Source organism: Homalodisca vitripennis, chromosome 8 (genome assembly GCF_021130785.1).
Source record: "Homalodisca vitripennis isolate AUS2020 chromosome 8, UT_GWSS_2.1, whole genome shotgun sequence".
Lineage (NCBI taxonomy): Eukaryota > Metazoa > Arthropoda > Insecta > Hemiptera > Cicadellidae > Homalodisca > Homalodisca vitripennis.
In genome coordinates, this window is record NC_060214.1 from 91889898 (window position 1) to 91917254 (window position 27357).

A 27357-nucleotide genomic window follows, 5' to 3' on the forward strand; every position below is an offset into this window, starting at 1 on the left:
GCACTCAACGGCCAACCAAATAGAACTTCCTTCGTCAAAAACAAACTTCAAACAAAGAGTAATGGAAAAGTTGTATCTCTATAATTTATATAGTAAATAAAATATTATAATAATTAATAAAATGGCACTTCTCCGGAAATTTCTCGTTAATAAGTTATAAAGAATGGGGTTTTAATTTAAAGTTGAAGCTTGGCAGAAATCAGGCATACGGTTTCATACCAATAAATTTCCAAATGTATGTATAATTATCGTTTTAACATTCAGAGAACCTGTTCATTGTACAACTTTTTTATACACAAATTTGTTAAATTAAATACTTGTCGATATTTACCTAACTCATACAATAGAGTATTAAATAGGCTCTTTTGACACAATTAACGTAATCATGTAAAGTATTAAAATTGTTAATCCTCATCTGAAAGAAATTTTCCCTACCCTCGTTTATTGTTGGTTTTTTTAGTTAAACAATAATGAACTGTAATGATATAACGAAATCTCAACGGATAATTTGACAAATTCTGTAGTACTGTTGAAACGTCGAAACACAGTGGTGAATATGTAAAAAAATTAGTCATTTAAATATATGCACATCCAAACTTCATCTAAGGAAAGCTCAAGTTCGTTTTATTAGCCCAAATCTATTCACCCATAGTGTCTTACTACATAGGGATTTTACAATGTTTTAGTGAATATTTATAGTGAACATCTCTGTACTTATTATACTGAAATTTTGTAGCCATCCCATCTCACAATATAAATTGTTTTCCTAGACATTATTTCAATAATTGTACCCAACGATAAAATTGTGTGAAATGCCGCCATTTTAGAATAATTTCACCCGCCACAGAATGGCGCGGCGCACACACATTTCATTATTTAGACGAGACAGACAGGGATACGTGCGACCGCGGGAAACCGCAGACATGTTGTCACAGCTGTTAGCGAGTCAGCTGATATTCGATCAGCTGTTGTTTGTCGGTAGCAGCGCCGCGCTACCTGGGGCTTATCGCACCCCTGTGGCGGCCGCTGACATGTGTGACAGATTTCCGGTCTCTTTTAATCAGCTTTGTCTGATTTGTGGCGATGTTGCTATCGGAGTGAGTTTGGGGTTGCGGTTCAGGTGGGGGGAGGGGGGTTGTAAGTCTGCTAGGTGAGGGTAGTTTTTAATCAGTCCTGTCCAAAACACTCGCCGCACCGCCTTTCTTCTCGCCGAAGACGTTTGTGTGCCTTGCGGCCAACGGGTGTTATTTTAGTCCTCTTTGAGATATCAACCTTTAATTAAATATTTAAAATAATTAAAGATTTCCAGACACAACTCACCGTATTTCAAACTTCTTACATTTTAAAAATAATTTTAGAAATTAATTTATACGAAGTGTGAATTTTACAATTTAAGTGCAACTAATACGTATAAATTTAGACGTATGTTCTAAACAAATGTTAACAGTAAAACTATTTCAATAAATAGAATCTATCCCGAATTAAAATTTGTTCAAAACCACCAGGAGTTTAAAACTATTCTTGTACATTAACTTCGTTGATACACTCCAAAACCATGGTTATTATATTATTCGTTTTATTAACTTAAACAAAATTTAAACATTCACTTTTTATAACTGTACTAAATATTATTACTTATTAGTATTTATTGTTTGAAGCAGTTATAAACATATGAGTAATGAAGAACTTGGAAATAATTAATACAATAGTATGTTAAAATTAATTTTGTTGACACTATACATGGTTAACATTTTGATTTGCAAACATCTGGAATTAAATTTAACTTAAATGCTTTCTTTCCTGTGCCATGTTCGAAATTGAATTGCAATTATAAAATATGTGTAACTTACTAATACAGCCTAGATTTAGGAAAGCTTATTTTATTTTCGAGCTACGACGATGACGTGATCAAATCAGCAAACCTCACAGTACTTTCACCAAATACGACGTGTAAATCTGGGAGTTTGTGCCATATAAGGCGATACACTTATCGCCCCTGCTGACGGAAGATAGGCAATTTCGTTACGTATGTGTTTTGCATCACAAGCATTGAAGGCGCTACACATACTTTATCAAATTACGAGTGTTCTTGCATTCATATTACTCGTATATTCTTTACATATAAACTATTTATAGTGTAAAAGTCATGGTTTTTCAACATTTAATACTAATGATAATTTGTTTAAAATTTATATTGTAAATAATTTTTAGGCAAATATATATTTGCATGATAATAAAGTAATGCAGATCCACATGTATTTCATTTACTATTGCGTTCATGTATAATTTAGAAAAATAATAACATTTCTAACTGTAAAATTCCCCCAGGAGGGTTCACTTCTGACTGGTTTATACCTTTCAGTTGAACCTTCACTGGGTTCAGCAAAAACCTGCGTTTTACTTAAATCTGGGCAACCTTATGGACCTTCACGTAAAGTAGAAGAATTAGTGATGAACTTTGGGATAGAAATTATATTAAACGTTTTTCAGTTAGTAGACATAAATAGGTTAAAATGCATTTTTACCAGTGGAACATATACTTCTTTATTTTAACTTATTGCACTATATATCGATTTTTGTTTCTGTAATCAAGATAAAGATAACATAATTAGCTTATTTGATTCCAAGCCTCATACATTAATCTTTTGTGAGTTAAACACCCAATCACGGTAGTAAAATATTAATAGCCATAATCTCTGGATTTAGGTCAATTAAATTGAAAAAATACAACTGTAACTTTGGTAGAACTATCATTAAAGGTATAAAACTGAAACAAACAAAAAACATGGTACAGTTATTTTTTTAACAGTTCCAAATAGTATGGTTGACTACTACATTATAGGAATAAAAATTCCATCATACACAGGTGTTTAAAAACCAAGATAATTCTTTACGTAAGTTTAGAAATAGGGACAAACTCCACCATCAAAAACAACATAGGCAATTAGCCTAGGGACATACATAACAACGATCGGGCGGAGTGTTCGTTTTTTTTATCTTTAACTTTTTACAATCCCATATGGAATATTATGACGCGTTTTAACCACTCGATGGCGGAATTTTTATTCCGAAACATTTAGTGTTAAACCAATTGACCAGGTGTAGTATCATATGTTTTTGTTTATTATAGGATCCCGTGGATGTAGACCATGAAGTTTACCAAAATTCGTAATCAATGACATTGCCACTTTCTTATAAGTATATTGTTTAAGTTTTTAATACATTTCAAGGTGTGATGTACGGGAAACCTGTTATTGTATTCAACGTGTTGGTCTTCACATCAGAAGTTGCTTTCATTTACTTTGCCCTTAAATAATACATGTATTGCCTGATGAGACGTAGCAGGGATGCTACAGGTCAGGGAAGTCAGGGAAAAAAACAGGACTGTAAATCAGGGAAAAGTCAGGGAATCCGGTCTCAAGTCAGGGAATTTCGACGTTGGTCAGGGAAAAATATAAAATCCCTTTACACAAATAAACTTACTGCCGCCGCGCCGAGTCCAAGCCTGCAGACGACGCGGCGCATGAAGCAGGCAGCCAAAAACCCTGGGGATTGCGTCGAAAAAAGTCAGGGAAAAATGAAAAATTTGGTCTGGAAATCAGGGAAAAGTCAGGGAATTTCATTATTGGACTCCTGTAGCAACCCTGCGTAGATTCAAGCCGTTTGCGAAACACTACAAATCATTTTGTATCAATTCCCTCCCCAGTACAGCACCACCGTAACAAGACCCCAGAAGAAAGCGGCGATATGAAATATTGGATTGGTGAAGTGAAAAAGATAAATGCCCCCGGTTAAGGCCTTGCACTCTTGACAGCCAACTTGTAGTTTAATTGGGTGTAGTGGGGCGGGGGTGAGGGGGAGGGGCAGTGGGGAGTTGATATGTCGTAAATCTCTGTAGAGACCCATACATCAAAGAATTGTCAGGGAACATGGCCGGTTCTAGGGCTCACCCTTGTAACACAAAACAGAGAGAGAAAGAAAGTGACAGGTGGAAACAGAAGGGAAAACTATTTATTAATCGTGGTAATAGAGAACTAGAGTTAATAAATCTACGTCAGCACCAGGCTTGGTGGTGGGTTGAGGGGGTATAGTACATCAGCCACTACTGTACATCATTATTTGCGTACAATGTCGATATTGTTTCATCACCTACCCCTACACAATGGTGTGACAACTTTTATTTGAGAGATGCTTATAGTAAAACCGTACCGTTATTAAAGCTAATTTTGTATATAAATATTGTTAATTATTCTCAGACGCAATTTTTAAGTGTTTTATATGATAAACCTTTAAGAGGCTACATTTATGATCGTGCGATTTTGATCTTCGTAATTCGTACTTGTTTTTGTAACATTTGTTTGTATATATGAATGAATACTGTCTTTCCAAGATATCATTAAGTTGTTAATTCTGTGTTGTAAGTCTGTTTTCAACCTTTAGTACAACATTCTAAGATTTAAACTTTTGAACCAGCAACTTAACATACCAATTAATAAACCTTTTAAGCCTGTTTATGAAAAATACATTCACTATATGACTGTTTGGTTTCAGATTGTCTAAATTACTAATTTGATTGTCTCTTTCTTTAAAACTGAGTCTACACGTGGTCATTGTTCACTGTAAATCATTGTCTTTTTCCAGAACCGAGTTCAACAATTCCAAAACACGTTGTCTAAGCTGAACCAGGAGAACGAGGCCCTGAAGAAACAACTCCACGCACTCGAAGCTGCCGTAAGTACATTTAATTTTAATCGATCAGCTGTTCCGCAGAATTACAGATTTTGTTTTTGCACCAAACGCGATTTTGTTTAAGAATATTGTTACGGAAGCAACATAGTTAAGTCTCGACTGAACATTATCATGCCAAAAAAATTGGACTGGAGTGACAGCGGCTCTGCCAAATTGTCAAGTTTGCTGCGGAAAGTTGGACTGAGAACTGGGGCAGGCGGAAGGGAGTGAATGGGTTAGAGTGGCTCGGAGCCAACTTGTCAGGAAGCTATCTCTATCTTAGTTCTTACAGCGACTGAGTATAATTTATTTATCTTGGGAGCAAAATAATTGAGAAGTCCCGCCAACACTTGGTCGTCATAGAGGAAAACCGATAATACTTTAACCCTCACCGTAGCGTAGGGGTAAGGCTGCTGCTTTGTAACCGAGAGGTCACGGGTTCCATTACCGGAGATGTCAATAAAAATTTGCAACCTGATTTGGACTGTATTCCCGTAAAAACGTATAGTGTGATTAGTTATAAAATGCCATTAGTGTAGAAAACCCATTATAAAATAGAACAAATGTTCTGAAGACTAGCCCTTCTTTCTTAACAATTATTATCCTACACAAAGGACCCCTTGGTATCATGTATCAACTGTATTTTAGTATTCAGAATCGCAATACTCTACAGGCAGATGTGAGAAATATTGATAAGAACATTTTTTACAAGAAACAATTTAAAAATTTTTCAGTTTACTGTTTACATAGTTTTATACCTTTTCGAGCAACAATGAAATGCAAAATGATCATTTATAACCAAGGCAGTGAATAACAAAAATCTACATTTCAACGCTAAATGATGGATTAACTAATGATGAGTTGCCTGTTATTAGCTAAGCTTCACTGCATTTTATTTTTATTAATTAGCAACGCGGTGAATAATTGACACAGTTGTATTGAGGAGAGTCGTTCAGTTTTTAATTGGGGCCCAAACAATCGGAGTTTTGACTGTAGACGAGTTCCCTAAGCCAATTTACATCCAGTCTCCCAAGATGACTTGGTCTCCTTTTATTATCAAGGAGTTTTATTTTTATTTGCGAAATACATCAATCTTATAAAGGTGTAATGTATAGTCTATTTCTGGGATATACATTCATAATGCTTATCCTTAAGCCTACTAAAGTAAAAGATGAAAAATACTTTCTCACTTGAACGTCTGTCAGTAAACGTTGAATCTAAAAATGAAAGAGTAATAATGTAAAGAGATTTTTTTCAACACGTTTTATTAATTTGTTTGTGTGTTTGTATGTATTTATTATAAGATCTCATTTTTAATTGACAAAGAACGTAGCTATTGATATTATAGCTTGTATTACGAGTATTTCAAATTTAATTTTAAAATATAGACAATTTCCAAAGTCCATAGTACAGTTCATTCTAAGTGGGCACAAATTAAGTTGTATTTTAAATCAAAGTTAGCATAGAAGAATGTTATAATCATTGTTTTCTGCTTAGTAATTTTTAATGTATGGAAGACAGCTTTCAAGATTACCTGGTTACCATAGTCATTTATGTAGCTTCTATTAACAAATTATTTGGGTTGTTTGTAAACATTTGTATAACATTATAAAAACTGTTAAATAATGTCTACTCATAATTTGTGTAGTTTTTGTGTCTGTTTTGAATAATTATATAAATATTTTACGGTAATAGGATGATATAAATGATAAATATGTAATAATCTTATTCAGACTGTGGTATGTTTTAAAGTTGGCTCAAATGGTGGTCACTGGATTCAATATTGGCTTTCTAAAAAATGATAATTCTGTTAAAGCATTCCTAACCTCAATTATATTATTTCGCTTTTAAATCCACCTTTGTTTAACATCATACAATGTGTATTTATTTGTTAATTGTTCCCGAATGAAGCACCGACAATGTTCACATATTAAAAAATAAAAATAAAAGAACGGCTCTCTGAGAACAGCACAGTTTTGTTTAGAAATCGGCAGCACTCTACATGATTAGTTTAAACTAATTAAACTCGGCCGACAGACATCAAAGGTCCGTGTCTGCTTGTGTGCCCTGTTGCCCTGATACGTCAGTAAAGTTATTTAGTAATGGATGAAAGGAAAAACGGTGCGTTGTCAGCAAACATAGCTCTCCGAAATCAAGCTCTCCTCTCCCTTTATCTCGTTTAATTGTTGAAGCGGCTGCAACTAACTTTTACATCATGAAAGTTTTAATTAGCAATTTTGATACTGTGCTCGAAACTTTCGGTGCTCTTCTTGCATCATTATTTTTTACAAATCTTGCTCTCTTCGGCACCTTTGTTTCGTTGTGTTGTAGAAGTCCCAATAACAAGGTGTTGCTTCATTTTCGAGCATCAGAACTTTGCTCTCCACTTGTTTCAAGGGTGAAACTTTGCTTCACTCGATGTATTTTTGCTTTTCAGTATTCATGGATATCCATGTAACTGTTTCATGATAGTTCATAAAAAAACTGAGACTTTCGCTAGTAATGTTTAACTGGCATACAATTTCTAGCGTTTACCTGCAGCTTTGCATCATGCCCTCTTCCTCAGGGACCATAGGCAATTTTTTTCAAACAGTCTATACATTCTTGATACAAAAGCAATGTACGTGTCTGGAATTCCATTTACACACTAACAATTATCTTAAGCTTGCCAGTTTTCTTGGTTAATCAATTTAATGTAAGCCTTTTCATAACACATCAACTGGCTACAAATAGAATCCTCGTTATTCGGCCTTAAAAATACGTGGTTGCTTCAATTTCATATAATGTGAGCAGATTTGGAAATTGTAGATATACCAGATTTCTTTAATATTTCGAAAGTACGAGATATAACACAAGAGACTTTTTAAATAATTTCTTTGATACAAATCTTCATTCATGTCTATAATTAAAATGTAAAACCGTTTATACATTTAATATGGTGTATAAATGTAATGAATTTCGAGATTATAGCATTTTCAAAGTACTCTGTACTTATAACAATTTGACTGCCACTGTAGCAGTACATTATATATAATATACTGCTAAAGTGGTACTAAAATTTTAATAAGAACCGAGTCATATATATAATGATTTTTTTTAAGTTAGTATAATTTTTTTAAAGTTATTATGATTTTTTTAAAGTTAGTGTAATTTCACTAATTGAATGCTGATAAATATGTAAAAGCAGAATAATAAAAAGGCATTAAATAGAAATGACATTTTACTTAATTTTGAAACATATTAGTAAGCAATATTTTTTGTACTCTAATTTAACAACCTCACATATTAATATAGCACCATTTAATATCAAGCAATTGATTATCAATAACTTTTTTTTTCTTTAGCTATTAATTTAGCTATCCACTTTGGTAACTTTAATATTATTTTTGACCCAGGGTGCTGGAGAGGTACAGAACGCTTTGGTGGAGCGACTCCGAGTGCTGGAACTGGACAACAGTTCGCTGACGAGAGAGAGCGAACTCCAGAGACGACAGTACGAGCGGTGTCTGGACGACGTAGCCAATCAGGTGGTGCGAGCACTTCTGGCTCAGAAGGTACAGTCATGTAAAATATTAGTTCCCAATAAATTATTAAATAACTAAAATCGTATAATAAAATGTCTCATCATAATAAATGGTGTTAAATATGACACAAACCTCTTTATATATGAGAGATGGTACTTTGGAGTGTTTACTCTACCTGAAAATATTGGAAGATGTTGATCATAATATCATTATTTAGGTACCCATAATTTGTATATAAACTGCATTTTTATACAAAAAATCAAAATTAAATGTTTCCTAAAAGATTTTTTCCTGATTTGATTCGTAACATGTGTAAACATTTAATGGGCTATAAAGAGCACTAATAAACCAAAATAGTTAGAGCCTCTTCAAGTATTCTTTTTAGATCAATCTTTATTTAGGAAAAAAATTTAATTTAGCGGGAAGAAAGAAAAAAAGTTATGTTACCATATCCGGTCTATATCATATTTTCCATTATAGATAACAAAAGGTAAAACACAATCCTAATCTTGAATGACAAATCTTGTGGTTTTTCCTATTTGGTTTTAAGCATCTAAAGGGATATCAGTTGCAATTGTTAAATAAAAACTGTTGTAGTCAAATATTTATATTTGAAAAAATTGATTTTTTAGGTAAATGTTTGAAAAAATAGAAATAGATATTTTCTAACTACACATGCATGTCAAATTTAGTCAAAACCAGTACAGTATGTTCAGCAAAATTCAATGTTTGCAAACATTTTTGCGAATACTAATTTTTTAGCTCTGTTATCACAAAATTAATTATTGTAAACCATCATCCAATATTTTTAGGCCATCACAATTCTTTCTCCTACTTTTGGGGAGTAACTGAAAAGGAAAAAATAAACTGTTGGATTGTTTAAGTGTTTTTAAATTATGTTCCACATTTACTTCTGGATTGATGCACCCATAAGTTGATCGATTCCGGAATGTCAACAGGCTCTTCGGGAGGAAATCGGAACATTACAGCAGCGAGTGAGAGACTTGGAGACTCAGAACCGGACTCTGACCTCGCTACTGTTACAACAGCTGACTGCAGCCACAACCACAGAACAGCCTAGGCCTAAACCCTCTATTGTAAGTCAAAATACTCATGTAGGTAGCTATAACTGTAAAGTTGAGTTTAGCTCTAGTTCACTTTAATCTTAATGCAGGAATCTAGAGCCATATTCGTCTGAAGAGGCGACAAAAAAGGCGACAATGAAGAAGCTCAAAACAAAAACTTGACATACTTGCCACGTCAAAGACATCTAGATTACATAATATAGAATATAGTGTCCAGGTGAATTGGAATTCTCATTTTCTGAGCAGGTGCACAATTGAGTGCACTATGTTGTTATTGACATGATATCTAAGCATGATGGAGCATCATCATCGTTGACTTTTTTCAATCTCTTCAAACAAACATACCTCCAGATTCCATGAGTCAAGTCTATAACAGTATCAGATTCCAGATGCTGCAGTAAGAGGAAGGTGAACTAGAACTAAACATTCATATTAAATCAACCCTTCCAAATATGACTTCTGTGTGTACAACACTAACTTATATTTTACATTACTCTACTGTATATGATTAATTTATCATTCTCTTTGTTCCATTTAAGATAGTAATAAATTGTTATATCATTACTTGACCAGTTTTACAAGCATACATTTTTAATTAGCACTACCAAAATACAAGTACTGTCAGTTTCTACCAAGAGCATTGATAGTAAATATATATATAATTATAATTTCAATAAACATTGAATTACAAAAAGTACTTACTGTGCCAGGATTCAATGTTTATTTAAATTAAATTAAGCTATTGTCATTTATACAAATGTTATTATAATATTTCCAACCGTTTTATATGTTACAATTGTAGTATACACACTCACCACAGAATTGATATCTAAATCAACCACATCTTAATAAAAATTTTGAAATGGACTTATTTCGGTTTAACTAACTCTTGAAAAACTATCTGGAGCCTTGGAGGTTGTAGAGGACCATCTGGGGGTTGTGATAGTTGCCGTGTTGCTCCACCTAAAATTCTTTAACAAGATACCTGCCATTATGATCTCTTATTTTAAAAGTCTTTGATGGAATGTTATATAATTCTGAAACTCATTCGCTCACCATTCTCAAAACTCGGTTTGTGTCCTACCCTTGATTTTGTTATTTACAAGAGATAACTCATGCTTTAAATTGAGGTACGGACAAACTGAGAGCTCGGACTGCCATCTGTGGAATGAGTCTTAAGTAGCTCAGGTAGTGAATATTTGAACGGTACAAACCAAAGTTACGAGGTGTAATCCTAGTGTCGGATCTTTGAACTAACTAAAATAACCTTCAAAACTCAGCACACATCGTCCTTATGAATAATTTATCTCCTGTCTGACTAATCAAATCAAAGGTTTACTTATAATATCGGTATTAAGTAATTATTCATAATACTATTTTAAACGTAATAGTTGTAGAAATTTATTTTTTATTTTCTGAGTTTTGGGCTAACATGACTAAACTACTAAAATTTTGAACCCTAAAAAATATTTTGCTTTACCAAATGCTATACTACAAACTCTTATAATATATCTTGGATAATAATTGTGCAAATAGTAATTGAATAGTCCCGAGCGCTTTCTAATGCAGTGGTTTGTGTAGAAGTTCGCCTTGCCCGCGCCAGGACGGCCGGCGAGTTGTGACGACGCACGACTACGCCGCTGGGAAGACTCTGTTGTCTGGTTGCCCTTGCAACGTCCGACCAGTCTCAGCCTGGAGACCTGCTGTCAGTACCGACATCGGCCAGTCCCTCAGCTCGGTGAGTCCTCATCCTTTGTATCAGGAAGTATCCTTACATTTAAGTCCAAATTTGTCTTACAATCTCACTTAAGGATACACTTCTTAGCCTCAATGGCAAGGAGTAGTATGAAGTCCAATCACAAAGTATCCAATTGGTATCATATTTTGGCATTTTGGAAAAATACCAAAATTAACTGACTAATGAATTAAATAATTCACTAGCTGCAATGTATGAAGATATCGCTTATAGTGCTACATAACGGTAATTCTTTGTTTGATGTTTGTTTTTAACGATGGAAGGATTGTGAAGGAAACAGGATTTTTCCGGACATTTACCATTGTTCAGTGATAAAAAAATCAGTAACACTACATTCCGAGATCTGCAATCTGATTTCTTCAGGTAAATAACTAACCTAAAAAATAATTACAAACTAGGCTAAAATAAACAAACCATACTAGTGCGTTGTGACACGCATTAGTCAGGCATCACAACCACCTGTGCTGTGTGTCAATTTCACTAACTCTAAAACATGCACTTAATAAACAAATTTGTTTTGCTATTGACCTCTGGTCAGTTGTAGGTGGTTGGTCGGGGAATGCAGACCTATTGAGACCTATACTCTGTAGTTCAGTTTTAATAATTAGTATTGTGTTTTGTTTTTTTTTAATTAAACCGTACTAAGCATTATGTATTTAATCTTGTCTTATTGTCGCAGGTGGCAAGGAGGAGGATGAAGGAAGCGAGAGCCCCGAGTCGGGGAACCGAGATGAAGGCTACTCCACGATGTCCAGTGATGTCCAAGGTTTGGCAGAAGTTCCCCGCAGAGGCTTGGAGGAGCTCAAGGAGGCTTCTGATGAGACAGACTCTGGGCCTCTTCCTCTCGATACCACTTCATCCTCGCCAGACAGGTACGAGAGATTAAGAGAGGAAGTACAACTGGCAAGAGTTTGTATAGTAAGGGTTTAAAAACTAGGGAAAAATCATCGTATAAGCAGAACTACTTGTACTAGTCACAGTCCTTACTGTTAATTTACAAATAGTGGGGGGAAGGTATTAAATGATAAACATAACTCATCAAGAAATAGTTATAAGGAGCGCTGATGGCCGAGTGGTCTATTATGTCAGACTTTGAATCTGAGTTAGAGATAGTGTAGGTTCAGATCCTAGTGACCATAGCACTATTTATTAGTATCATTGATCCCATAATGTATCGTCTCTCTTCTTTATTCTGTCTCATAACATCCTCGCACAGGTCAGTAGTCCATCACAGGCAGAATAAGGCTTTTAAGGAGATCGGTCTCTCCTATTATTTAAAAAAAACTACAATAAAATATTTTTAAACAAGTGAAATTAGTGAAATACACAGAGAAATTGTTCTCTTTTAAGGAATAATTATTTAGCATACTGTTTTGATTACTTTCTTAAAATAAGCTCAACATTGGTTCGCTTGTTTAGCTTTGTTATCTGGTTTTTCATATACATTTTTATAAGTTATATGTTACATAAATTATTAGATTTTTATTTTAAAGGTAATGCCAGCTATTTATTTTCATATACAACTACCTTTCATAGGCAACTATTTGATTTTTTCTGTTTGCCACATTTATAGATTACCAGAGCCAGATATGGTGCTGATTCCACTGAGTTTGGCACTGAGTGTAGGAAGTGCTGCCAACCGCCACAGTTTCCCACCAGTCAAGGAGTTGCTGCCATTTCAACACGTAATGCGCAGCTTCTCTGACTCCCACCTGTGCCTTAAGTTGGCACCATCTACAGCAGCATCTAGTTATTCACTCGCGTCTGCCGAGTCAGTGGTTCTCCTGGAACGTCACCAGAGTGCACCACTGCACCGTGCTCGAGCCGCTGGCAGTCTGCTGGCCACCACTCTTCTAGAGGAAGAGGATGATTCTGGCTCTTGGTGTAGTGGTGACTGGTAAGTAACTTAAAATTAAATCTGACATTTTCCTGTTTCATTTTAAAGTTGAATTCTTGTACTTTGTTTGCTTCTATGATTATGAATTTTCCCTAAGTATACCAGAATGGAAAACAAATGAAACCATTATATTTACAATAAAATAGAAATATCAAAAATAATCAAACTTATTTTTTAAACTAATTTTTTACTTCAAAGTTCATATGTTTGCTAAATGTAAAATATTAATCTTCACTACTTGTGTTTATATAAAAAAAAGTACAAAACTTTGAACATTACAATAGTGTTATTTTAACTAAATTTGGTCTAAAAATATACACTTAACCTACATTTTGTGGTGTGAATGTTTCCTTTTCCAAACACAGTACAACTTAATGTAATAATTTTTGCCTTAAAGAAGATATTGCAAGATATTTTGAATACTCTAAATCATAAGAGGAATCATAATTGAATACTCTAACTCATAAAGATAGGTATTTATGTTCTGGTATGTTTTATATAAATTGAGAAAGATATAGCAAATTGAACAAATTTCCTGTCAATGAAGAATTTGTAATATTGAAGTGCCACTGTATTAACATCTCTAATGTTTATTTACTTGGTATAACCAGGTGGGATGCAGACTATGTGCAGCACTGGCTACGGCTGGACGAGACTCGTTCAGCTCTCCAGCAGCAGATGGAGTATGACACTGCAGAACTGGAGGACTGGAGTATGGAGGAGGAAGTGTGGAGACGGGAACCTCTCACACACAGCCAGACCTTGCCCAGCATCCAGGAATCTACTCAGGCAGAATTGGAGGATGACTCCAGTGAGTGTCTTTGGAACTCCAGCTACTTGGTGGATCAGCTGACAGTGCCAGATGGAGATACGGGTAGAGTGTGGCCATACAACAACCGGTGTCTCATCTCACCCGGAGGGGACTCTTGGTCTAGTGCGGGAACCTCCGAGGATGGGCGATCGCTCAATGATTGCCTCAACAGCGGGTCAAAACGCTCCTCAACTGCCTTGAGCACTGACAGTGGCGAACTTCCAGCTGTGGGGACAGATTTTACCAGAGACTTTTATAGATTAGTGAAATTCGAAAGTACAAAAAGTTTAGCATCAACCTCCTCCCGGAGTCAAGCTGGAGGGGATTCATTCAGGAGAGGGGATGTTCCGGTCAGTATGCCCCTCTCTTCTGATAGAGAACAAGCCTTGCAGAGTGTTCTCCACTTCATAGCTGAGCAGCAGCAATACGTGTTGTCTCGAGAAGTTCTAGATACAAGACCGTCTGAAATCAGTTTGGAGGAGATGTCACCTGACAACAGTGAAGAGTTTTCTTCAAAAGGGACTCCAGGTGAAGCACCACAAATCAGCGACGAAGTAAAAATATCAACAGTTGCGGACAGTGAAGCACAAAACAGCCTGAGAAAGAAAAGGCCACTTAGTTCAGAAACCTTTTTAAATGAGTACAATGCGAGTTCACAAAAAAACAGTGAAGATTTGAAATCTGTTCCAAATGATATCTCCTGTAAAAAAGACATAGGTACTGTTAAAATTCCAAACGGTCCTACTTCAGAACAGGATTCACAAAATGAGAGTAATGTTCCTTTAGATAAGTTAAGAAATAAACCTGAACTACCAGAAGATGAAAGCCAAAGTTGTGTGAAAAACACACAAGAAAAAGTGAAAGTTACTGAGTGTTTTTTAGACCAAAACGAACAATCAACCGTAATAAGCAGGTCGTTAAGGGTAGATATCAGTAGAACAGGGTTAAGACCTGTTCCAGAAGAAGATGAAGACCATCCAACGATGTCAGAATCTTTCACCTCTACAATATCTACTCCTGAGACCGTCCTGAAAGTGCACTCATTGCCGTCTTCCGACTTGGACCTAAGTGGATCCCTTGCAGAGTCTACAGATTCAACCACAGTCTTCTGCTCAGATGAACCAGTTCTAGTCAATGGACCTAAGACTATCAGCTTTCACGAGCGAGCCACTTCCAAAGATGTGATCGAAGAGCTGAACCGCATGATCAGAAAAGGAGAAGACAACGGAGAGATTGAAACGACTAACACTGCCACAAACCTGGACATGGCCTGTTGCTGTCCAACTGGATGGGTCCATGTTGAAAGGGACATAGATTTCACTGACCCTAAGGTAATTATAAAAAAAACCGTTGCTTTTTTCAAACAAACTTAATTAAAAATATTTGACCAATTACTGCTTTAGCTATTGCAAGTAAACACTCATTTCCTGTTTGGTTTGTAGGCCAGAGCAAATCTTCTAGATGTCATGCTTGCTGCCAGTCACAGTTCGAGCAGTGCCAGCAGCTCCAGCAATAGCAGTAGCAGCAGCAGTAGTGCCAACAATAGTGACAGTGGCGAGGAGCCCCCAGACTACCAACATCTCCATCGCTTGCATCGATTTCGCAGGCAAAAGAAAGGTCAGTAACATGCCCCTATTTAAGTAGCCTTTTTTACAACAAAGTTTTATTTTGATAAGGTGAACAGATTATTTTTTGTCATTTGATTATGACAAAATCCATGTGATTGATAAATTGCTTAAAATATTTCATTTAACTGCCTCTGTTTTTTAGGATTATAATAGCCAGTTCAGTGGCACAACTCCAGGAGGAGATGAGGAGGGATAGAACACTCCATGAGCTGAAAAAATATTTATATATAATCAATCCAACTTGTCTGAAATGCATCTGTTAAATGTTTTACCTTGAATTAGGACTAACAAATACAAATTTAGATGTATTCATTTTTCTCCCAATTCTATTACTTCCCATATTTGAGACATGTAGTTTTATTATTAATGGACAACACTGAGAACAATATATATGTATTTTCCCTCTCCTATATATATATATATATATATATATATATATATATATATATATATATATATATATATATATATGGCACTGTGCCTTCTCTCCTGATCTTTCTCTTTCAAATTTTATATTCATATTTCAAGCGTAAATTAAAGTCAAAGAAAGGTTATCTCTACCAATATGATTTCCTCTTTACGCACTTATGTTGTTTTGTATAGGAAAACTACATAAACATTTATTACATTTCAGCATCAGCCACAAGAGAGCCCCTAGGAGCCTTACGATGTTCAGCATCGACCCCGCGCACTTCCATCATTGGACGAGACGATTTCTTTGTCCGCTTTGGCGACAAGGAGCGTGAGGCTGTTGCCAGCTTTGATTTCCTAGAAGAGTTGTCAACAACGTCGGTGAGTGGTGCATCGTCCTGCGACCAGCCGATCTTGACCCTCACACCACGTGGAGACACCTCACCCTCCACCGATAGTGAGCGACGCCACCTCTCGCTCAGTGACTCTTGTGCGGCAAGTTTCTCCGGGTCTGAACCCAGCCTCGACGTCCAGTAGACAGTTCAGTATTGTAGCCGTAAGCGTTCATCACTCGTTAGCTAGTACCGTACTTACCACAGTTATGGAATCAATATTTAACATGCAGTACTTTAAATAATTAATTAGTTATCGTGATTAAAATCTGTATTTGTTGTATCAACTGCCATAAACAGTATGTCCTTGATTCATAAGCTACAGTATAACCTCGTATTCACAAATTCCAAGGGTTGTGAACGTAAGAACGTGTTATTAAATAACTTGTAGTAACAAGTTTTGCACTTTTAAGATATCAAAACTTTGTGATGTTCACCTAACCTCAGTGCAATCGGCGACAAGCAAAAATTAAGTAATTTCATTATAATTGAACCTTTGATCGCTAAATTCACTTATATATATCTTCTGGTTGTTTTAATATAAGCATGCTTAAATAAATTAGAATAAAAAACAACAGTACAGGGTGTTAAAAAAATATAAAACATTCAGCTATGGTGTAACTACCTAGATAAAGGTTGTTTTTGAACATACATTTTTTACCATACAAATTAAATTATGAAGTATTTTATTTTCCCTAATGCGACCCATTTTAAGTTTTTAAGCACAAAATCTCTTGTTCCAGAGGCATGTTTTAATGACATGGAAAATTCACGGGATTTTAAGAAATTTCTGTCAAGGAGGAAATTGTATTGGTGAGGTTCTACTGTATTTTAATCTTGAAAATTTTGATTTATTGGTACCGTGTTTTATTTACCAATTATTATGTATTGTAATGTGTTTATAAAAATTGTCAATATAACCAACATCACGACTCCGATATTTAAGATTTTCTCAATCTAAGTGGTTAATTTGTATTAAAAAATTAGTTTACACTTATTAGTTAATTTTAAAAACAAAAGTTACGATTTATGTTAAAAAATTGTCAATATTTTGATTTGTCTAATTTATAGTTTCAATTATAAATACAAATAAAGTATATTTTATATTGATTAACCCACTATGTGCTGTGTAGTACACTATAATTATGTTCTTTTATTAATTTGCTGCTTTTAATGTACTGATTACAGGGATTTATGGTTAATCCCAGGATTACTGAATAAAGATATGTCAGATTCTGGTATTGAGCCTCTTTTTAGGTGAGATAGTTTCCAACGGTCATTTAATACTTATCTCTATTAGAAAAACAAATATTCTGACCATTCTGTTTTGCTTGAATTGCAATAATCTTAAATTGTACTGAATTGGTCAGAATTTTCTCAATGTCACAGTATTATATTTATCAACAATTTAAATTATTTTGGAAACCGTGCATATACTCTCCAACAAGTTGTAAAATAATTTGCCGTTTTATATAGATATTGTTTACAAAATTCCTACCATATTGCAACTGTCCCCATGGTAGCATGAAAATGTCTATATAACTTCACCGAACAAGACCCAGAGAGCCCAATTTAGGTTAATTTGGGTTAATTCATTGAGGTTAATTCACCCCGTTCCAAAGCGGTTAATTAGAATTAAAATAACTTAATGCTATATAACGTGGCTTGTGGAAGCAATAGCTGATCCAAAAAAGTCCAAACAAGTTGAAACTGGTTGCAAAAATAAACCTTAAAATCATCTCAGTTTAGTTCATTGACCAACTCAGTATGCCATTATTTATATACCTAGAGAAAAATTAAATTCATTTTGGAATGCTTATACCATTTCCTACACTTTTTTTAATTAACAATTTTTTTGTATCTAATACGGTTCCAAGATATCAATTACATACAAATCCCATCAGAATTTCTTAATCATCAAGAACTGGCTAAAGAAATGGTACAACTTGGTACAACATTTATTCTTATAAATGTCTCGGCAACATTCATTGTTTAACTTGGTTTACCATTTCATTCTAATATGACTGCCATTCAGTGTTTTATATGAAATCAGATATTTATGTAACTTGAACAATATAAAATGTGTTCTGGATTTTGTATCTCAATTTCCAGATATCGATTACTCATGTAATTCCCATGATTATTAATATTTCAGCCGTCACAAAATCTACCTACTTCTGATTTCACTCCAAGTGAGCCGGTAGGAGGGCCTTGCTTTATAATATCTAAAAAATAACATACCAATCAAAATTTTATTTCATCTTAGCTTACTTTTATTGCAAACAAATTGCACCAGGGTCATATTATGATTTTATGACATCTACGGTGATTTCTAGATGGCAAACAACATGTGATTTGGTACATCTATTATATATTCAAATACCGGTACACATAATTCTGAACATTCTAAAATATTAGATGAAATTGTATCTTTTGTGACATAAAAGTATTTCTATAAATATTCTAGTAATCCATAACTCAGCAGCTAGAGGGTTAATAAATATAGTATAAAAATATTTTAAGCATTTCTTTGTAATCTAATTATTTTTGAATTTGTTGTATGGTGTGATTAATGCAGCACATACTTTAATTATTTATATTTATTTCAATGTTATTTATTATTAATATATACTTATGTATATTTAATTCAACATAATATACGCAGACTGATTGTATACATTGTAATTATCATATTTATATATTGTAATGTAGTGTATAAATTGTGGATAGTGGATTATGGTATATATTTAATATTTGTATATTTTTATTCCTACAGATTATGTATAGCCAGCTAGTCCATGTTGATTTCTTTTACTTGTTACTCTAGTTTTTACTACACAATTATGATTTATCGCTGTGCCTGGGCAGTCAAAACATTCATGTACAGCATTGATTTGAACACAATCTAAATTAAATTTACAGTAAGCATTTTGTTGGGCTATACTTACAAATTTATTTATTTTTTATTTGTAATTATTTCGTTTTGATTAAATTTTAAACAAACATAGTTTTATTTAATCAGCATGTAATGATAGTGCCACACAGAAGAGATGTTTTATTTTGGTAGAGTAACTAAGAGGCAGTTAACAAAGTGTATTTCAAAAAGATGTTAGCAAATAACTAAACTTAAACAAGTTTGTCTACACAAAAACTTTTCTTTAAAAATATACTTTCTGTTATGTTAAATATTTTACAGATTTAGATGAGAGAAGTTCAATATCTCATCTGGAAACTTAAAAGTAAATTCATTAACATTAAGAATGTAACATTTAAATATTTTAACGTAGATCTTCCAATGTATTTCTTGTTGGTTATTTATAGATCAATAAATAACACCTTAATTGTGTAGTAAGAATGAAAGTATCATAAGTGTGTTGTTTTAATTTGTTGTTAATATTAAAGAGAGGGTAATCATTTAACAAGGTTGTACTGCAGGTTGTGTGCTGTAATATAGCTTCTGGTAAATTTTTGTAAGTGAGAAAATATATCATTAATTTTTCACCCTTAACACTTTTAGTCAGTTAGTTTTAAAGTGAATCATTTCAAAAACTAAAATTCTGAATTTTAAATATTTTGAACTTTTAAAGATGTCAGAACACCCCTCTCCCTCCTTAATAATTTGATTAATTGATTGGCTTTTCCTACTTATACAAAGGTAGAGAAATCTGTAGTTCCTTCTATTGCAATTACCAACAAGAGAAATACATTTATATAGATAGTACCCACGAGTTCAAGATTATCAAATAAAAAGAATAAATATTTTCAATTTTTTGAGAGAAAACCTAATATACCAGTTGAACACATTCACAACAACGGCTTTTTTCAGGATTTTTATTTTCCGTCAAACTTTTCAATAATAATGGCAGAAAACTGTAATTAGTTTGTTTACATCAAACGTCTAAGTATAATGAGAAAGGTATGTAGGCTTCAAAATTTTGCCCAAAAACAATTATTTCATTATGTTTTTTTAAATTTTTCTCTGAGTACCCGGGGTACAAAAAAAAAAAACTAATTTACCTTGAAAATTAAGAAATCATGCACCCGGGATAGTCTGAGTTATATATTTAATCACGGGATCAAATTAAACGAACCACTCAGACAGGCAAACAAAAAAAAAAATCGTAATAAGGAAATGCAAAGCAACGTGTCAGGCACACAATGCATTTTACGAAAGCCCAGTGCGTACCTGATGGGGTCTTGAACGTGTTAAATTAAATAGAAGTTACCATTTTATTCTAAAATTTATGTACTATCTACTGAAATTAAGTGGAAAATACCATAATTATAAAAGGTATTAACTATCATTGAGGTAGTTTGATCAATTAAATAAACCATTCTTCATTAATATGAAATTCTACAAAATTAAACAAGATCAGAAATTTTACTAAAGAGATCAGCGTAATAATTGTGTTTTAAAGTTTTATTGTTGATAAAGGACTCCTGCTAGACAATATAACCTTACATGGTTAACTGTTTAGTCTCATTAGTCATGTAATCTTTTGGCCTATAAATATACTGTTATGGTAATGAGAACAGAATCACTACTAGATAATATTTTTTTAAGAGATTCATTCAATGCATGTAGCATTTTAATCAGCTGTTCCAAACATTTTTGAGGGTAAACAATCCAAACCCATTTTGTTAACTGAGATATAGCATTACTAAGCATTATGATAATTATTGCAAATTGGTAACCTAACCTCAACTATTGTTTAATTGAAGGAGGCCTTTTGTTTTGAAACACTGTGAAAGTAGAGTTACATGAACTACTGTACCTAAGACATTGTTTGAAACTTCTATACAGCACTCGAGGGATTACTGCAACTTGTCTTTGCCGTAGTGTGCAACATCTACTTTTGTTGTAATGGAAGCTATTAATTTGTTACAGCCATTACATAAGAAGTTATGTAGAATTATGTATAACCATTACATATTGTGTGCTTACGAGTATAACAAATTCTATTCATTTCAACTAGTGGTATAATGTTATCAAGAGGAGGAAACGGTTTAATCGTCACATAATTTAGAGATTTTTTTTAGTTTTTTTAGAGCAGTCCACAGAGTTTGCCTCTGCTTGCTTCACTCGGTAATCATGTTCATGTATCATAACTTTGAACAAACTACTTTGATTTTCATAACCACCAAACTAACTACTGAAAACTATACTTACTCCATTCAAAACCCAGTTGGGCTTTTGCTTCACCAGCAATGCACTTCCAATGCTTTTCCATCTTGGTTTATTCCAAAATTTTTTCCCATCTTCCTCAAGTCTGCTCCTATGTGATCTCTCCATCTTATTCTTAGTCTTCCCTTGATCTCATTTCCTCTGGTCTTCTTTCCCACACTCTTCAAATGACCGATTCCTTATCCCCTCTATCAGCATGGCCCAGCCATTTTAATCATCTGCTTCTTACAAGAGCAACCACATCTGGTTCCCAGTACAAGTCTCTTAGTTTCCTTTTTTTCCCATTCTTTTTCCTCTTGGATAGGGCCACAAATTTCTTCTTGGCTGAGGTCTATAGTTACATTAGTTATCTACTCATAAAAAATAATTCTACACATATCAGTGGCAACTAAATTGCATTATAAAAAGTTTGGTGGTTGTAAAAGCTAAGGAAACCCCTCCTCACATTTCGTACAAACCACAGATTTTTCATTTTTCCGCCCGGTTTTGCAAAATTCATTACTGATAAGCTGGTAGATAAATTTATTTTAGAGGACTGTCACACATGTGAGACAAGTAGATTAGAGATCACATTACTAATTTCATTCCCAGACTGGTAATTTATATATAATCTTAAAATATAAACTTTTAATGATAATTCACTAATTAAAGAAACAAAAACGTAATAATTAAGTACTTTTTGACATACCTTGAAATTACAATAAATAATCCACATGTTTCAAGTTGTTAACATATCTCAAATTGATATTACAGTCTTTCCATTTGACTACAGCATTTCAGTCAGCCTTTTAGTATTTTATTTCTTGGCATCAATGAAACTCCCCTGTTAGGTTCTGGAACTTTTTTGGAACAGACCACAACAAAGAATACATTTAAATATGGTACTTACTATAGTGCAATAACTTTTTTTAGAGTAACGATTTTAATTAAAATAAAAAAAAAATCTTTTAAGACACAGAAGCTGTATTAGGAACTGGAATTTATGTGTGGTGATATTACTTATGTAGATTTTCATTTTGTTCTGGCTATTACTCATAAAAGTAACTCGTGATAACTATTAGAAACAAATGGGAGAGCACTCGGCTCGTACGTTTGTTAGGCTAGGTCAAAGTGCAATTGTCCCCCTGTGTAGATAGACTCCATGTAAATAACCGACCTTTGTATTATCTGTCTCATTTCTACAATTATTATGGAATAATAAACATGTTTATTAAGACATATTATAATGTGTTTCCTTTCTTTGCCTTAGAATAGAAGAGAATGTCTTTGTTGTCTTTTATCTATGTACATTACAATAGACAACGTCAATAAAACTAATATTACATAAGATCATGCACCATTTAGCTAGTCAATATATATATAGTACACTTGTCATTTTAATAATTTAGTATGGATTTAGTTACAACTACTGCTACACAATAATTTTTTTTATAAACCAGTAAGAGTTTAAAAATATGAATAAAAATATAACAGTATAAAGTTAAGAACACAATAGAGTAAATAAATAAAAACACTACAGTATAAATAATAATAAAGAACCAAACTATAAAACGGATAGGTAAACAACTGCTTAGGTAATGGTATCAACAATTTTAAAATTTGAAGAAAAAATTCTTCAAGAGAGCAAAACGCTTTTCATATAAGCCAGCTAGACAACTTAGCTGCAAATGGTTTTAGTTCTAAGCTTCTAAACGTTAATTTATTGACTAGTTAATTTATAAATAAATATGGCTTACTAATGTTTTTCTTAGTCTAAAAGAAGGTGCAACTATATTGTGAGCTCATCTAGTATCATAATCATGGATTTTTTCAAAGCAGTTGAAGTTCTTCAGGTTTTTCCTCACATACAATAAATTTTGAAACAAAAATATGCTGGGAACTGTCATTATATTATAATTAATAAAACACTGTTTACAGTCATCTTGGTGACCCAAAATGGCTAAAATTCTCACTGCTTTCCTTTGCCATACAAAAACTTGACTGGCACCCTTACTATTACCCCAGAGCATTATTGCATACTGAAAATGAGAATGAAAATCACTGAAATAAGAGGAAATTTCATATATCTCCAAACACAGTTTTGTAATTTACGTAGTAAAAAAAGCTGTAGATAATTTTGAGATTACTGTGTTAGTGTGAGCTTCCCATGATAACTTGTAATCGAATGTTACTCTGAGTAATTTAACTGTTTTAACAGAATTCTCTACCACGTTTAACTTTTTCAAAGTGAAACAAATTGTTTCAGTTTTACTGTTATTGACTTCAACGTGATTAACTTTAAACCAAGAGTTGGCAACTTCCATCACTCTGTCACTGTCTGCTTTCACACCTTTTAAAGTTTTGCCAGCAACTACAAAGAAAGTGTCATCTGCATATAGTTATAAAATGGTTTATATAGAATGGTCTTACAGGGTAATGTTGCTAGGCAAATCATTATTTACCTAATAATACACATTTATGATAAACATAATGAATAAAAGTGGACCCAAAACTGATTCCTGTGGAACTCTAGCAAGGACCTCCTGAAATGTAGACTTCAAGCCGGCCACAGAAACATTATGCAATATGCCACAAAGATATCTTTTAAAAAAGTTCAAATGATTACCACCAATACCATAAAATTTCAATTTACTCAAAAAGAGTGTCATATGATATACTATCAAAGGCCTTGCTGATGTTCAAAAGTCATATTAACATATTCACTGTTTTCAAAGCCATTCAACATATTAGTTACCACTTCATGTAAAGCTTTAGTTGTGGACAAACCAGGATGAAAACCAAACTGACTATTACTTAAAATATTATGTTAATAAAACAATTCTCTAAGTTGGTTCTTAACACATGATTATATTATTTTAGAAAACATATGTACTGTACAATGCATATTGGTCTGTAATTGTCAATACAATATCTATCACCCTTTTTAAAAAGAGGAATATTCCCTTACATTTTTAAGCAGTTTGGAAAAGTAGAACAATGAGATGAAAGATTAATCAGAAATTTTAGAGGCTTGACAATACTAGCAGCAAGAAGTTTTATAACTTTGTTGCTAAAACCAAAAACATCCTCACTTTCAGATTGCTTCAGAGACCTTATTACCTTAAGCACATCGAGCTTACAACACTCTTTAGAGTAAAATTTTCTGGAGGCTGTTCAACATGTAATCAATGTTCAATCAAAGGTAATTATTTAAACCATTCTTATTATAGGCCTTAGCACTATCAACCACACATTTTCCAATACCTATGTAATAGTTAATTGAAGTCTTCAGCAGCGATAGGTGGTATTGGGTTTACCCTTATGTAATAATTTCCAGTATCAAACTTAATAATCTACCACGTGGCCAAACATTTATTCTTGATTTTTTTAAATTATTTTCTCACTATACATAATCTTTGCTTCTTTAATTCTAGACCCATACAATTTCTTTTTGGCGATGTAACACTTCTTAAGTAGCATGTTATTTTTATTATTAGGTATTTTTAGAAGATCCTGCAACATAATCACCATACTTCTCAATTTTCTTAAATTATTATCAAACCAAGAATTATAACACTTTTTATGCTTTATTCGTTGAATATTTTGAGATTTTCTTGGGCAACTTGTATTGTATATTGTTGATAGCTTACCTAAAAAATACTCAAAACTATTTACATCTTCCATCTTATACAACATTTTTCAATCTACTAAAGAACTTACCTCTATGTACTCGTCACTTAAGATTCATCACTTAACTTCTATAAGAAGTTTTGATATTTTTAGGAACGTTAGATTGGGTAGTTAATTCAAAATGAACAATTGAATCATCAGAGAGGATCTCCTTTAAAATACAGTTTTTGTAGAAACTTTGATCTAAGTCTGTAGCTATATTGTCAATACAACTATTATTTATTATTGGAAGATAATTTACACAATACGGGTCAAATTATTTTAAAAGGTTACCAAACATTACAGTGTCTTGCTCTTCACTCTTTAAGATGTCAATATTAAATATCAATATCTTCCCCTGATACAATTTTACATTTTGGCTTTTTCTTTTACAAACAACATAGAACGTTATCAAGTTAGGTTAGAAATATTTGACAATTGGAGCTAGGAGACCTATATAAAAATTACATTAAAAATATTTACAAGTATACAAACAGCTTCAAGAAAACCAATTTGGTTTAAATTAGCTATATCAATTACCTCAAAAACAACACTATCTTTCATGAGAATAGAAGCACCTCCATAGGCATTCTCGCTGCAAAAACCAGCAGCCAATGTAAAACCTGATGGAGCATACAATGAGACTTCCATTTTGTGTAACCAGTGCTCATTTATAAGGACAATATTACAATTGGCATCATCCAATACAATAGCTAACTCATCTAATTTGTTTCTAATTGGTTGGATATATTTAAATGTATGATGGGTAAAGTAATGTTACTTGATTTAGCGCTGACAAATTTGTGACTTAAACTAGACTTATTTCTCCCCCTCTTGTGACAAATTAATTCACCAGGTATTGGGCTGTCAGTGGTGAGTTTCCTGATGGAGGTCTCGTTGATGGTAACTGCTCAGGGTTTAGGTGATCTCCACCGTTGCTGGCTCCTCACTGATGCTCAAATCTTCCATAGGGGATGATAATGCATCATCTTCTCCCTCACCGCTGATGCAGCTACCTCACATATTCCTCTCGCCAACCACAGCTTTCCCTTACAGTTCAAGTGCACCCCATGTCTTGTATGGAGGGTCTCTGGTAGCCTTACTGGCTTCCACAAGAGTGACATTATTGAAGTTTTCACAAATTTTCAGAAATGTCCTTTAGGGCCACATTAGTTTTTCTAGTTTCATTATTAACGAAAGACCAATCTAACAAATCATATCGATTAGGTCAATCAAAACTATTCTTCTCTAATTGTATTGTTTTAAGGTGTCAGTTATGGAGTCAATCATCAGCTGAACTTCAATAAAGCAAAGGAAATCATACAAATATCCTTGCTTCTCAAATCCTCTTGTTCTTATGATCTAAAACCTGACTATATTTTCCTCCCGGCCGTACAAAAACAACTACATTGTATTGGCATTTATAATATTAATATACTATGAAATCAGAAAACTTTATTCAATTTCATCAAGAAAAGAATAGGTGTCAAAGTATTACAATATGAAATAATTTACATTACATGTCATCATGTTTTAATGAAAATTGTTTATTGAAGTCTTGAACTCGTCAAGGGTGTAGATGGATCTGTCTTTGAGCCAATTTAGCAGTCTTCTTTTTAAGGTTTTGGAGTCACAATTTTTGAAGTCTTGAGGAAGTGTTGAACGGCTTTGCCCCAGCGTAGCAAGGTTTCTTGGAGAAAAGTGCTGTCCTGTGTATCGGTAGGGAGAAGTCATTACCATGTCGCGTGTGATGATCATGGACAGCACTCATTCTGGGCAAGTTCCCACGTGAGGCTGCGTGATTGATGACCTCGATGATGTAGATGGACACCACTGTGAGAATTCCAAGAGACTTAAAGGCTTCTCTACAGCTATCCCGAGGTTGAAGACCAGCCATGAACCGAACAGCACGCTTCTGCGCAATAAGGACTCGTTCAAGGTTGTCCATTGTAGAGCCTCCCCAGAGGATTATCCCATAACGAAGGTGGGATTCAAAGATGGCATGATATGCAGTTTTTGTTGCAGTTGATGTGGCTACTGCCTTGATTCTCTTCAATGCAAAAACTGCAGAATTGAGTCTAGAGCATAACTGATCTACATGATCTTTCCAGGAAAGACATTCGTCCAGTATAACACCCAAATGTTTGGTTGTCCCAACCCTTTGTAAGTCTGGATGCTCAGTCAACTCATCTTTCAGCCTTCCCAGTGCTAGGAGTTTTGTCTTAGAGGAGTTAAAAACAAGATCATTGCTATCACAATACTGTTGTGCCATGCTCACTGAAATATAGGTGT

General features: G+C 33.8%; 1 protein-coding gene across 1 annotated transcript in view; it reads left to right on the top strand.

Annotated features, from left to right (window-relative positions):
* LOC124368270 overlaps positions 1–22640 on the top strand; it is a 339192-nt gene extending 316552 nt beyond the window's left edge. The window contains exons 7-15 of the mRNA XM_046825544.1: positions 4642–4731; positions 8124–8282; positions 9212–9349; positions 10919–11075; positions 11773–11965; positions 12667–12990; positions 13602–15132; positions 15244–15418; positions 16064–22640. Of these exons, the coding sequence (XP_046681500.1) occupies positions 4642–4731; positions 8124–8282; positions 9212–9349; positions 10919–11075; positions 11773–11965; positions 12667–12990; positions 13602–15132; positions 15244–15418; positions 16064–16377 (3081 nt within the window). The 3' untranslated portion in view covers positions 16378–22640. The remainder of the gene's footprint in view (positions 1–4641; positions 4732–8123; positions 8283–9211; positions 9350–10918; positions 11076–11772; positions 11966–12666; positions 12991–13601; positions 15133–15243; positions 15419–16063) is intronic.
* Positions 22641–27357: the final 4717 nt, after the last annotated feature.